The sequence below is a fragment of the Musa acuminata genome, chromosome BXJ2-4 (genome assembly GCF_036884655.1).
Source record: "Musa acuminata AAA Group cultivar baxijiao chromosome BXJ2-4, Cavendish_Baxijiao_AAA, whole genome shotgun sequence".
NCBI classification, from domain to species: Eukaryota; Viridiplantae; Streptophyta; class Magnoliopsida; order Zingiberales; family Musaceae; genus Musa; species Musa acuminata.
The window spans coordinates 184,158-195,919 of NC_088341.1; the positions used below are offsets into that span (position 1 = coordinate 184,158).

The 11,762-nt window shown below is 36.7% G+C and overlaps 1 protein-coding gene across 2 annotated transcripts; it reads left to right on the top strand.

The window, feature by feature from the left end:
- The first annotated feature begins 822 nt into the window (after positions 1-822).
- Positions 823-11,126, top strand: LOC103980464 (uncharacterized aarF domain-containing protein kinase At5g05200, chloroplastic). 2 transcript variants are annotated; one of them, XM_065102467.1, is made up of 11 exons: positions 823-1,016; positions 1,134-1,245; positions 2,627-2,769; positions 3,851-3,964; positions 5,144-5,332; positions 5,413-5,568; positions 7,104-7,369; positions 7,527-7,624; positions 9,374-9,552; positions 10,405-10,515; positions 10,757-11,126. In XM_065102467.1, exons 1-11 carry the CDS (start codon positions 948-950, stop codon positions 10,949-10,951), a joined length of 1,632 nt encoding a protein of 543 aa, XP_064958539.1. In that variant the 5' UTR covers positions 823-947; the 3' UTR covers positions 10,952-11,126. The 2 variants fall into 2 exon arrangements, with proteins under 2 accessions (XP_064958539.1, XP_064958538.1); XM_065102466.1 differs by having other exon boundaries at positions 846-1,016; positions 3,848-3,964.
- The last annotated feature ends 636 nt before the right edge of the window (positions 11,127-11,762 follow it).

An 11,762-nucleotide genomic window follows, 5' to 3' on the forward strand; every position in this document is an offset into this window, starting at 1 on the left:
GTTTCCCCCGATCCATCTGAGTTGTTTAGGAAATCATTATGTGAATATCGATCATCATATTTTACATTATTATGTTTCTTACAACAATCACATCATGGTAGCTCTTTTATTTTCATCAATAATTTTATAAATTATTTTTTGTAAAAAAGATTAAGTGATAAAAGTATATTTTAATTATAAGATTTATTATCAATAACTAGGATTATATATATATATATATATTATTCTAGATATAGAATAAATTTAGCTGATGGGACTTTGAATCCTCTATCATCAATACAAAAACCTAAAGTATCAATTGCAAAATTTTTAATCTGTTTTGATGTGATGTGTCCAACATAAATATTTATCTGTTTGTAGGTGGTTTACAGTTGTCGTAGCGAATAACATTAAATAGTTTTAGTTTGCTCGGAAGAGGGTGAGGAATATATATATATATATATATATATATATCTGGTAATAACTCGATGATGGTTGGTGTACTGTAAGACGTGTTTTCTTTATTCACTTCCTTAAAGAAAAGGTAGGAACTGTAAACTCTTATACTACAAAAAGAATAACACTACCTCATATATGTCCATAAAATAAAAGTTGTTAAAATTAAGTTTAGCATACATATACGGGTAAAAACTGGAACTTACCTGTAAATTAAGTTTAGCAGACTCAAAGGGTAAATACTCTATTACAACACATAAAAGATATGTAAATGTGTCACTGTTAGCCAATCCCAGAACGCCACCTAGTCATGGTGAGGTCATTTATCCGGTCGCCACAAAACCCCCTACACAAGGCCCGCAGCGCGACACGTGGTGCGCTCCCCCCGCACACCTCCCGAGATGTGACCCCTACGAGCGGAACTCACCGAGGCGAACCTCGCTGCTCTCCAGTGTTAACAATAATCGTCCGGGGGAACGAGCCACACGCGGGCGCTTCCTCGGGGGTCGGCCATGGTGATCCCCTCGATCAGGAGCGCGACCAACGCTCGATTCCCCCTCCTCCTCTTCCACCAATCTCAGGTCCTTGTTCCTCCTCTGCCTTTGTTCGATTGGTTTCCCCTTTTCCTCCCCCAGAATCGTTTGATTCGGTGGTCTTGTTTGTTTTGATTCGACTTGGTTTTGACTCTCGGCCTGCAGCTTCCTGCGATGACTAGGTCGGTGCGGTTGAGGAAGTTCGATGGTCGATCGGGCAGAAGCTCGGTGTTCGCTCGGTACTCTCAATCGAGGGATATTTCCACTCGATTACAAGGTTCTCAATCTTTCCACTCTAACATCTCCTTTTGTACGTATTTGACTTGCATGTATTTCTTAATTTTGCTACCGTGATGCCAATCATAAAGAAATTGAGTTCGAATAAGTAGGTGAAACATCTCATGTCCGCGTTGGAGTGAGATTATGTCGCTGTGCTTGACCTTTGATCGTTTACTTTCTATCATTACCTTGGTACTGAAGCTACTCTTTGCACTTTGGTCACGAAGACATTAAGGTAGATAATTTTGAGAGATGGTGCTTCAATAATCTCTTCTTATACTGTCAAAAAGAAGAAAATACTGAAGTTGGTAGGTTCTGTAGGACAGCTGCTGGGGCTTCTACGACTTTAGCCTCACTTCTTGGTGTAGAATAATTCCTTATAATTTGAAGTAGCTACTTTTTCTTGATGTTTATATTAGTCATTCATTTTGGACATAATACTGGCATGGTTCAACCCAACATGGTTAGGACATGCTCAACTGACGAGGCAATAGCTCATATTATGAGCTGATAAACAAGCCTGAGGCCCTAGGGCGGGAACTTGACTGGGAGGACCCTGCTGAGGGAACTTGGCCCCTATCACATTGGCCAATGGTAGGATCTTTTATGATAGATAGATGGCCTTTGATACAGTCATTGTGTTTTGGGACAGCATTACCTAGAACCTATGTCCTGCACAAGTCGATGGTCTCTTCCACCAGTTGCTTATGATCTTTGCATGATCATACCATCACAGGAGAGCAAGGCTACTGGTAGGCCTTCAAACACCAATCTGAGAACCTGCCTTGCACATAGACAGTTGACTGTCCTCTGATGTTGATGGTACAATCAGCTTCAATGCGTATAGAATGGACCCAGAGCCTTTTGGTCTCACATGACCACTAAGACTCCTTCCTGCTTTGTTGTTCCCTCTTCTTTGCTACTTAGGCTGGCATGAATACAGAGATTCACCAGAGTAACTTTTGGCAATATTCTAATCTTCTTTGTCTTATAGGTGACAGCCTCCATCTCTCATTGTCTCTTTTCCTCATAAAGTCAGCCAGCAGATCATCCACCTCAGCTCCTTGGCCTTTGACATCATTTCCTAGTTAACCTCATTGTCTCTTTTACCTTTCTGTACCTTGATCAGCGTGATGGATCTTAGAACCTTTTGCAACAAGTGAATTGATGAAGTATTCACGCTTTCCATTTAGCATTGTTACAAGCCAAACATACCATGAATCATGAACCCCCACATAGGAGGAATAAGCACACCATGCTTTCTTAAAGTAAAATAAAAGTGTTTTCAGGAAATAAATAATATGATGCTAAGATTACCAAATACTTCTATTTGATCAGTTACTCTCATTTGGTGTTCTTGCTGTTGGTGGTCCTTCCAGATAGCATGGAGAACTTTCCCAAGCTGGTTGAAGACATCATTCAAACATCAATTAACACAGGGCCCAGAGGCGCACTTAGACTAGCTCAAGGCATTCAGGCTGTTATTGGAGTTGGTGGGGAGTGGCTTACTGATGTATCCAAGGTGAACATAAGTTGTTATAACTTATAAGTAAACAGTCAGTTCCCAATTAACGCAGGTCATGTTCATGGTACATGTCTGTTTAAGAGGTACACTAATAAGTTACGTAGTTTCTGGGACAGGGAAGTTAATGTTCGCTGGTTTTTACAGCGAGGTGAATACACACACACACACACACACACATATATATGTTTATTTCATATGCATCTATATTAGAGAAGACATTTATATATGCTATTTTTGTTGTTTTGGGTTTTTCTTAAATGAAATCCAAATTAGATATGTACAACATAAATAATCAAAAGTTATTTGTTTGTAGTTGGTTTATAATTGTAGAATGGAATAACATTTATCGGATGGAATTCCCATCGCATCATGTGTTTTATCCCTGGAAGCAAAATTAACATGATTCAAGATGCAAAACTACCATCAAGATGTATGGAGGTTAGACTGATTCTGGTAATTGTGATTTGATACGATCAGTTGCATGCCATAGACTTAAAAAATAACATAATTTTCAGTTAAGTAGTTTGTTTGTCTGCTTGATTTTAGTGTTACTCACTATCCTGCTTGAAAATATACTGTCTTTCATGCTCCGTCAAAATTACTCTTAAGCATGTCTTTATATAGAATCATTTGTTGACAATCAGAGTGCCTGCACATTTGTTTGATAGACAAGGAACATGAAAAAACATTAAGGACTGAAAGACGGCTAGTAGACAGCCAGTAAAATATCCATGATGATAACTAGGGTAGGTAAGCGAGAAAAAATAAATTCTTGGTTTCTAGGTCCTATATCAGAGGAGTTCCCATTATACCAAAACTTGTAATCAATAATGATCCTAGAAAAATCTGAATATTTAATTAACGACTTTAGCGTGTAACAACAAGTGGATTAATTCCATTCTGCATGGCATCGGTTTATAAGCATGTTAGTCTGCTAAGTTTGTTGTTGTAATATTGTCAAGCATCAATTTCATTCTGCATGCATCAGTGTACCAATGACGACTTTATTCTTCAAGTTTCTTTATGAATGAGAACTGTTATCTGGAAGTAATATGTTGTCACCTTCAATAATCAGCAGACAGCAAATACATCTTCAGGACTGCCGTCTGGAATGCAGCTTGGATTGCTTTCACCCATTTACTTGCGAAAGTTATTTGAGCGCATGGGAGCAACATATATCAAGTTGGGACAGGTATGGAGTGGCTTATTCTGGTACAAATGATGACCCTGAATCCTGCTTGACAGTTTCAAACTATTGTAGTTTTCTTCTGTTATCGTATATATGTTTATGAGTAGCTATGTTTATATACGTATATATACACTTATATACATATATATACACACTCAGATGTGTATGCATAATCTGTTTATAATTATTTAGTTGTGTCCTAGACATTCTTGTTGTTATTGGTGACAAACAGATTCATGAGACACAATTCATATTAAAGAAAACAAATCTAAACAAAACCAGTGTGACAATAGTGCAGAAATGAGATTATAGCATGCCCTTGACAGAGTGCATAATGTTAAAGTTATAGCAAAAGCAAGTGGGTCCAATCATTGTCAGCTTTAGGGCTGATTAACCTTCAGATGTAACTCAGATAGTTGATGCAATATTTTTATATTAAGAAAGAAGGTAGGAGAAAGGTAAAGCATACTTAGATCAATTGCCACTCAAAGGTGATTTTGGGTTGGTTCACTCTGTGGTTCTACTTGCAATGGAGACTTGTTGAGGTAAGAATAAGATTTTGTACCTGGGTTATGGAGTTCCTAATGTTTTGTGATTGGCTAGGTCATGGCTTGGGAAGGGTGCCAATCTATGGGAGCCATTGGATTTTGGATCGAACTCAGTTCCAAACTTCCAATTGACTCCCTACTGTAGCAGTTGCATATTAATCCCCATGAGCTTTTCAATGTATTCAACTAATAAATACTTGTACCGTGTGCAAATCAAAAGTAGCCATTTAGTTCTTAGGAAAGATCTTTTTTTGTTTTTGAAAATAATATATTCATGGAGATAAACCGAAAAATTTGTCAAAAGCAAGAGAACAAACATGAAACAAGATATGCATAACCTAATAATTCATTAAGAATAACATTTTAAGCATAAAACAATCAGTAGCAATACATCCCCTTGTCTCAGATCCAGATTGATTCTGGCAAGTTCTGTTATATTCTGCTGAGACCATGAACTTGAACCAAAAATTTTAATGGTCTTTCACTGGGCTCTTGCTCAGAGCAATGATTTTGGCAGGGGTTTCCCTGTTCAGGTACGAGTTCAGGATAAAACATTATGATTGTAATTCATGCCAAAAATATTATTATCGAGAATTCAGTGCTTGGACTACCATTTGATAATTTATTGGTGCAGTTCATTGCATCTGCACCAACATTGTTTCCTGCAGAGTATGTTCAGGAATTTCAGAACTGCTTTGATCGTGCTCCAGCAGTGCCTTTCCATGAGATTGAAGTGACATTGAATGAGGAACTGCAGAGGCCACTAGATAGCATCTATGAATATATTGATCCAGTTCCAATTGCCTCAGCATCTATAGCTCAGGTTTATCAGCATGTTATTATGTATTTAGTTCCAACAGTATTTTGTATAAGTGTTACCTAACTCAATTTTTTGCTAACTAGGTTCATGGTGCACGACTCAAAAATTCGCAGCAAGAAGTTGTGATAAAGGTCTTAAAGCCTGGTATTGAAGATGTACTAGTTGCTGATCTGAATTTTGTTTATGTTGTTGCTCGCGTCTTGGAGTTCTTAAACCCTGAACTTCGCCGAACATCTCTGGTACGTACTGAGAAAAAATATGCCTGCTTATATGGCATCTAGCTTAAGTCAATTAGTTTCCAAATGACATTAGGAAATGAGCAGCCTGTGGAAATGCTTGGAACTTATCAACGCTTCCACCCATGTTTGTTAACACCAATGAGTTATTTGAGGCATGCTACTATATAACCTTAAATCAGATCAAATTAGCTAAGTTACCAAAATTATAGACCTTGTATTCACTGGCTGCAATGCAGGACCAACATTTTATGTTCTTCCTGGAATTATGCATCACATTTTGCAACATGGACTTTTAATATGTATCCCCTTATGATTGTATTTATTAGAAGGGTATCGATCACTCTAATTTTAAATGTTTATTTTCATGTTTGCTTATTATTTACAATCTCATCGCGTGTAATTCAATAGGTTATTTTGAGCTTGAAATCTCAATCAATTGAAACCTAGATAGCAGTCTCTTGCCCATTCAATAATCATTTTACCCAACATGTGTTTACCATTACTCGATTGAAACCACTACAATTTATTGACCATTAAATTGCTGAACCTTTATACACATACACAATCTTTAATCTGATTCTCAAGATAAAAAATTGTGCATAGGTTGCAGCACCTAGAACATTATTAGAAAGATGTCCTTTGAAAAGTTGTTTAAAGAACTGTGGGGCTGATCTAGAACATAGAAGGGCAGCAATAAGTTTTTTTAGAAAAATAATACAAGTTCAAAATTTTCTTAAACTGATTGGTCAGGAATGGGAAGAAATAAAATTTAGCACAATATCTAAATTTCAGCTTTTGAAAACCATCGTGGTTGAAAAATTATATTATGAACTGATGCAATGTCATTGACAGCTTATCTTCAAAAGAATAAAAAGGTATTTATGCCCTTGTGCTGGAAGTTATGATCCTTTTCCCTCTTTCTCTCTTTCAGTATCTGTATTCCTGAACGTGAAATAACCAAGCATCCTATATGATCTGAGACATTTGTTTATGGAAACTTGAGATATCCAATGGTCTTGATGAATTTTTTAGAACAAGGATGCGAAAAGGACACTTTACTAATAAGTTAAAATTAATTATGTAGGTCAACTTATTCTCTTATATGGTTCATAAAGCATATAGAATAATGGTTACTGGCATTTCCTATTACATATTCATTGGCATAAAAAACTACAATATTCAAAGTGTAGCATGTACTTAAAGTTGATGTTGGTCTCAGTGTACTCTCTGATGTGCATTGTGGTTCCTGGCAACTTGTGGTTTACTGCAGATGCTTTTTCTGAAGGAACGAAAAAGAATGCTATCAGTCTACTGGTTAACCCGCATGATACTTCAATAATTTTCACTACGTTATATTAAGGTTTTGCATTTTAACTGATGTAACTTATGTTCCAACAAACAAAAACTAACATAACTAAATTAAGTCTGTTTAGTTTTGGTACTTTTATTTTTAAATAATTGTCTGTTTGAATTCAGGTTTATTTTGTGTTCCTTAGGTTGTGAAATTTTGTCTGCATTAATAACCTTTATACTAGGTAGGCATTGTGAGAGATATAAAGGACTCGATGCTTGAAGAAGTTGACTTCCGAAAAGAAGCTGCAAATATTGAGTCTTTCAGGAGATACTTGGAAAAGATGGGACTTGAGAAGCAGGCCAAAGCTCCACAGGTTTATCAACACTGTAGCACACGCCGTGTTTTGACAATGGAGAGACTTTATGGAGTTCCTCTCACTGACCTTGATTCCATAAGATCTTTAGTTCCGGATCCTGAGATTACTTTAGTAACTGCACTTAACGTCTGGTAAAATACAATGTATATTTTTCTAGTTGTACGTACTTTAGGTGTGTTTGTTAATAATCTTCATGTGGTTCTGTGATTTCTTGCATAATATAGAAAATCTATATTATTTTGTTGCTTAATTTGAATAAAGTCCTCATTGCTTGGTAATGTCATGCAGGTTTGGTAGCTTGATAGCATGTGACAACTTCCATGCAGATGTGCATGCAGGAAACCTATGGTTGCTTCGTGATGGCCGTATTGGTTTTCTTGATTTTGGTATGCTTTTGTTTGGACTGGCCCAAATATCTGTTTTGAATTATTTAGACAATCTGAGAATAGATATCTTCTCAACTATTTAACTAATTTGCTTGATTCTGAACATAATGTCAATGGTTGCCCATAGCAGTGATTGGCAGCAAAACACAGGTGCATGCATGTATTCTGCTGATTTAGGAGAAGGGTTAACATTCGCTTAGTTCTGTTATCAATAACTCAAAAATATTGTTTCAGCATGCTTGTATTATCCTAACTGAGACCTCCTCACACCTATGTTGGTGAATTTAGATAAAGCGAGGTATAGAAGCTTGAAATCAGCCTAATAAAAAATGATCACTATGAGCAACGACTATTCATTGACCAATGCAATATGATGCATGCATATATCATTGAGGGGTTGTTAACTCAGAGGCCCCTAGTTTTATTTCTATATTGTCATTGCACATATCATTTTTTCATTGTTTATTTTGGTATGATAAGTTTACCATTCGAAAACTCTAGACTAACAACTTTGTGTTTTTTCTGCAATGAATTGAAAATAGTCTTGTAGAAGCTTCACCATACATGTGAAGCTGAACCAGTCACCTTTGACTGGTACATCTCCACCTTTTTTTTGTCCATTTTGCATAGCATAGTGAATTTTAAATGAAGTCGAATTCAAATAATTTTGCCCATTTCGTTTTTTGTTGTTTGTTTAGTTTTTAGTCTTTTTTTCTCTTTCCTTTTTTGTTTGTTTGCTTTTGTTCTTTTTTTTTTCTCATTTTTTTGTGGGTTGAGATGGGGGGTTGAAGGAGAATTCAAGTCAGCACATTCATCTCTTACATGCCAGCATATAAATTCCTATACTAACTCATTTGTCTTTTGGAAGCTGTTATCGTGTGTTTATGAACTTCCAGAGATAAAATACATAGTACAAGTTCACATGACAAATGTTAACCTTAGAATTCAAAAGTACAGTGATTTTACTATCATGTTGACTGACTTTGCATCACAAGTTTGCAGAATCAGCTAAATGGACCACATAAGAATCTAGTAACATTAAAATTATACTTCTTCAGAGCCGATTATGGCATCATTGTGATGTCAGTTAACATAGAAGACACAGATGAGAAACAACTTCAGCTTAAGCAACCATTTATCAGTTTAGGTGCATCTATTGGCGCTAATTTTCTGTGAGGATTTAATTAGACACCAAGCACCGACTGATATCACTGTTCGTACAAAATGTATTACAGGTTGTCTTGTTCTTCCTACACAAAGTTTTATTCTTTTATGTTCATATCTTGATGCTATAGCAGCAACAGTAAGGTTTCATAACAAGTATGGCCAGACAAGGTTTCTCATGTTTGATGGTGATGTTCAATTCTGTTGATGAAAATAACTTTTCATGATTGGGTGATGCTTATCTTCAGTTGATTTATGTGTACTATTGTAAGCAATGAAAGATGCAAATCTGCCTAAAAAATTAGTAGATTGTTCACACCATAGTCCACAATGCAATTTGTTGACCAGATTATACAATGGATATCTTTGTGTTCATGTGTATGCCTAAAATATAGCACATGTTATAATTCTTTATCATACCAATATCCTAAATGCATGGTATATTTGCAGCTATGTGCTTAATTCTCAATTTTCCTGTGATGATGTACAATTATTTCTGGATCCTGATCACATTTGGGTGTTGTTTTGCAATTAAAAGACCATTCTCAGTAGGCTTATGGATCCAGTAATGGCACCTGTATTCAGGAATTGTTGGACGAATATCTCCAAAGACTTGGGCTGCTATGGAGGCATTTTTGGCATCCTTTGCAAATGAAGATTATGAAGCTATGGCTTCATCATTGATTGAAATGGGTGCCACAGAGAAAGATGTAGATGTTAAAGCCTTTGCAAGAGACTTGGAGAAGATCTTTTCATCAATACAGGTATTGATGTTCCATATTCAGCGGATCACAAAGCTGCAACTTAGAAATGTTCTCTTTGTTTATTACATCCTTCTAAAATAGTAGACAGTCTCTTCCTTAACCGAGAAGTGAGTATTATTTTTGACCTATGTGTATGAATTTGATATTAATCTCTTGATAGCTTTGGAAAGAACAAACATGGTAATGAAGCAAAACAATCTGACACAAATAAAATTCTCCTTGTACAGGTAAAGAGTTGTATTCACTAAATTCCAGAATTGATGAAATGATATCCATGCACAAACCATTCTCTTGATACCTTCAGCAGGATGCTAAGTCTAGGTTTGTGAATTGTGCTAGAAAAAGAATAAAGTATAATTTCTGGTACCATGGCAAATCAACAGAAGGAACTAAAAATAGTCAGAAAACATTTGTGTGAGGATGGGGAGTCATAGCAGTGGACAGAACCAAAGAAGACTAAAAGTATCCTCCAACTGAAATATACTTTAGCAGATACTACCTGTCAGTGATGCTGATAGCTTCGTAATTGGTACTTAATCATATTTTAGTCCATTACGAGAGTCTTGCTTATTTCCAATGCATCAAACATTTTAGAACAGTGTGGCTGGCAACTTCTGGTAAGGGTGAAGTAAAATTAAGCACTCATGGAGTAATTGGCGTGGAACCTTTTGGTTACTTTCCATTGAATATTCACAAGTTTATCTGATGCAAATATGGTTACCGGTGTGGGTTTTCTATCTTTTGCAGCTTTATCTAATTTCCAAAGCAGTTTGTGTCTAAAAGCTGTGTATTGCTTTGCTTTTTTTATCTTTCATGAATTATTAATTTGTGATTATGCTTGATTCCTTGCAGGATCTAGATACTGAAATTGTTGTTGCAACAGCAAGAGGGCCAAATGCAGCAGCTATCTCTGCAAATGTGGTGGTTGACGAGAGGCAGATGAATGCATTGTTCCTTGATGTGGTAAGCTCTGTTTCTATAAAAGGATAATATTTCTTAGATGAGTTGCTTTATGAGATCTCTCTGATGTATAATTGCAAGGTAGTATAGAGTCTATAGACCACCTTGTCAGCCTGCAAAGGTGGATCACCTTGCTGTTCCAAATTCATCTTCGAGATCCGTCTTTCCTCTCGTTTGATTTTAGTTTGGACCAGACGTAAACATCATCTTATTGCTGCTCCAAATTCACATGATCTTATTGCAGGTGAGGGTAAGCGAGTCATACGGGCTGAAATTTCCTCGCGAGTTTGCACTTCTTATGAAGCAACTTCTGTATTTCGATCGTTATACTCGACTGCTTGCTCCCACTATGAATATGCTCCAGGACCAGAGGATCACTATTGTATCAAACCGGAGACTGAGAAGCGCAGGAGAGCTGTCAAGGAGTTCTGGTTTCTAGATAGGAGGTGGCCTAAGCGATTACCAAGTATCTCATACCTGCAACTGCAAAATAAAAGCCTTCAAATTCCCTAATTTGCTGGAATAGATTGTCATGTTATAGCCTCCATGTAAATAATTATTTATTCTCATATCAAGATCCAACACAGGTATTCTAAATGTCTCTGCTTCGAGGATGAGGTGGTTTTGTCTTGTTGATCTGACCTTGCCTTTAATCCTTTCTCTTAATCTCTGTTAATCAGCCGATGGGCTTTTAGCATCCATTGTGTTTTTGGCATGTGAATAGCACTATGGATATGTTAGGTCAGCATTGTTGAAATTGCCTTGTGTAAATATATTATTGTGCATATTTTTCATTTGTGTTCATATCAACAAAAGTTGCAAATAGGTCTTCCATTAAGTTGTAATGTCCTTGGATCGTGTTCATTTCACAAGGTCTTTGTTTTTGTTTTTTTTATATTTGATGGGTGTTGTTCAAATGAAGCTTCTTTGTTCGGGTTGGTGAAGTAGATGGAGTCGATCGGTGTTCATTGGTCATATAGCGTCCATCCTCGTTTCGTGATGATACAATACAGTGGAGTGTATTAGAAGCCAGGGGTCCATAGTTTGTCAAACCTCCTACCTAAGGAAGGACCTAAGTGGGTCGTGGGGATTAAGAGGACTCCTCGATACTCAAATTAGAGGTTGTCCCTTTTTGCATGGTGTTAAGTTGAGATGGGAGTTCCAGCACAATGTGTCACCATAGAAGTGAGGCAATATTGATACTGTCCAAAATGGTACGATGTATCGATCCATGCATGCATAGGCTAGTA

What these genes read in the sequence shown, in the direction of transcription:
- LOC103980464 (XM_065102466.1), top strand. Translation starts at nt 948, where the DNA reads ATGGTGATCCCCTCGATCAGGAGCGCGACCAACGCTCGATTCCCCCTC. An exon ending in GGCTTACTGATGTATCCAAG is followed by an intron (nt 2,770 to 3,847) that starts GTGAACATAAGT and finishes TTCAATAATCAG; the next exon opens with CAGACAGCAAATACATCTTC. An exon ending in CCTCAGCATCTATAGCTCAG is followed by an intron (nt 5,333 to 5,412) that starts GTTTATCAGCAT and finishes TTTGCTAACTAG; the next exon opens with GTTCATGGTGCACGACTCAA.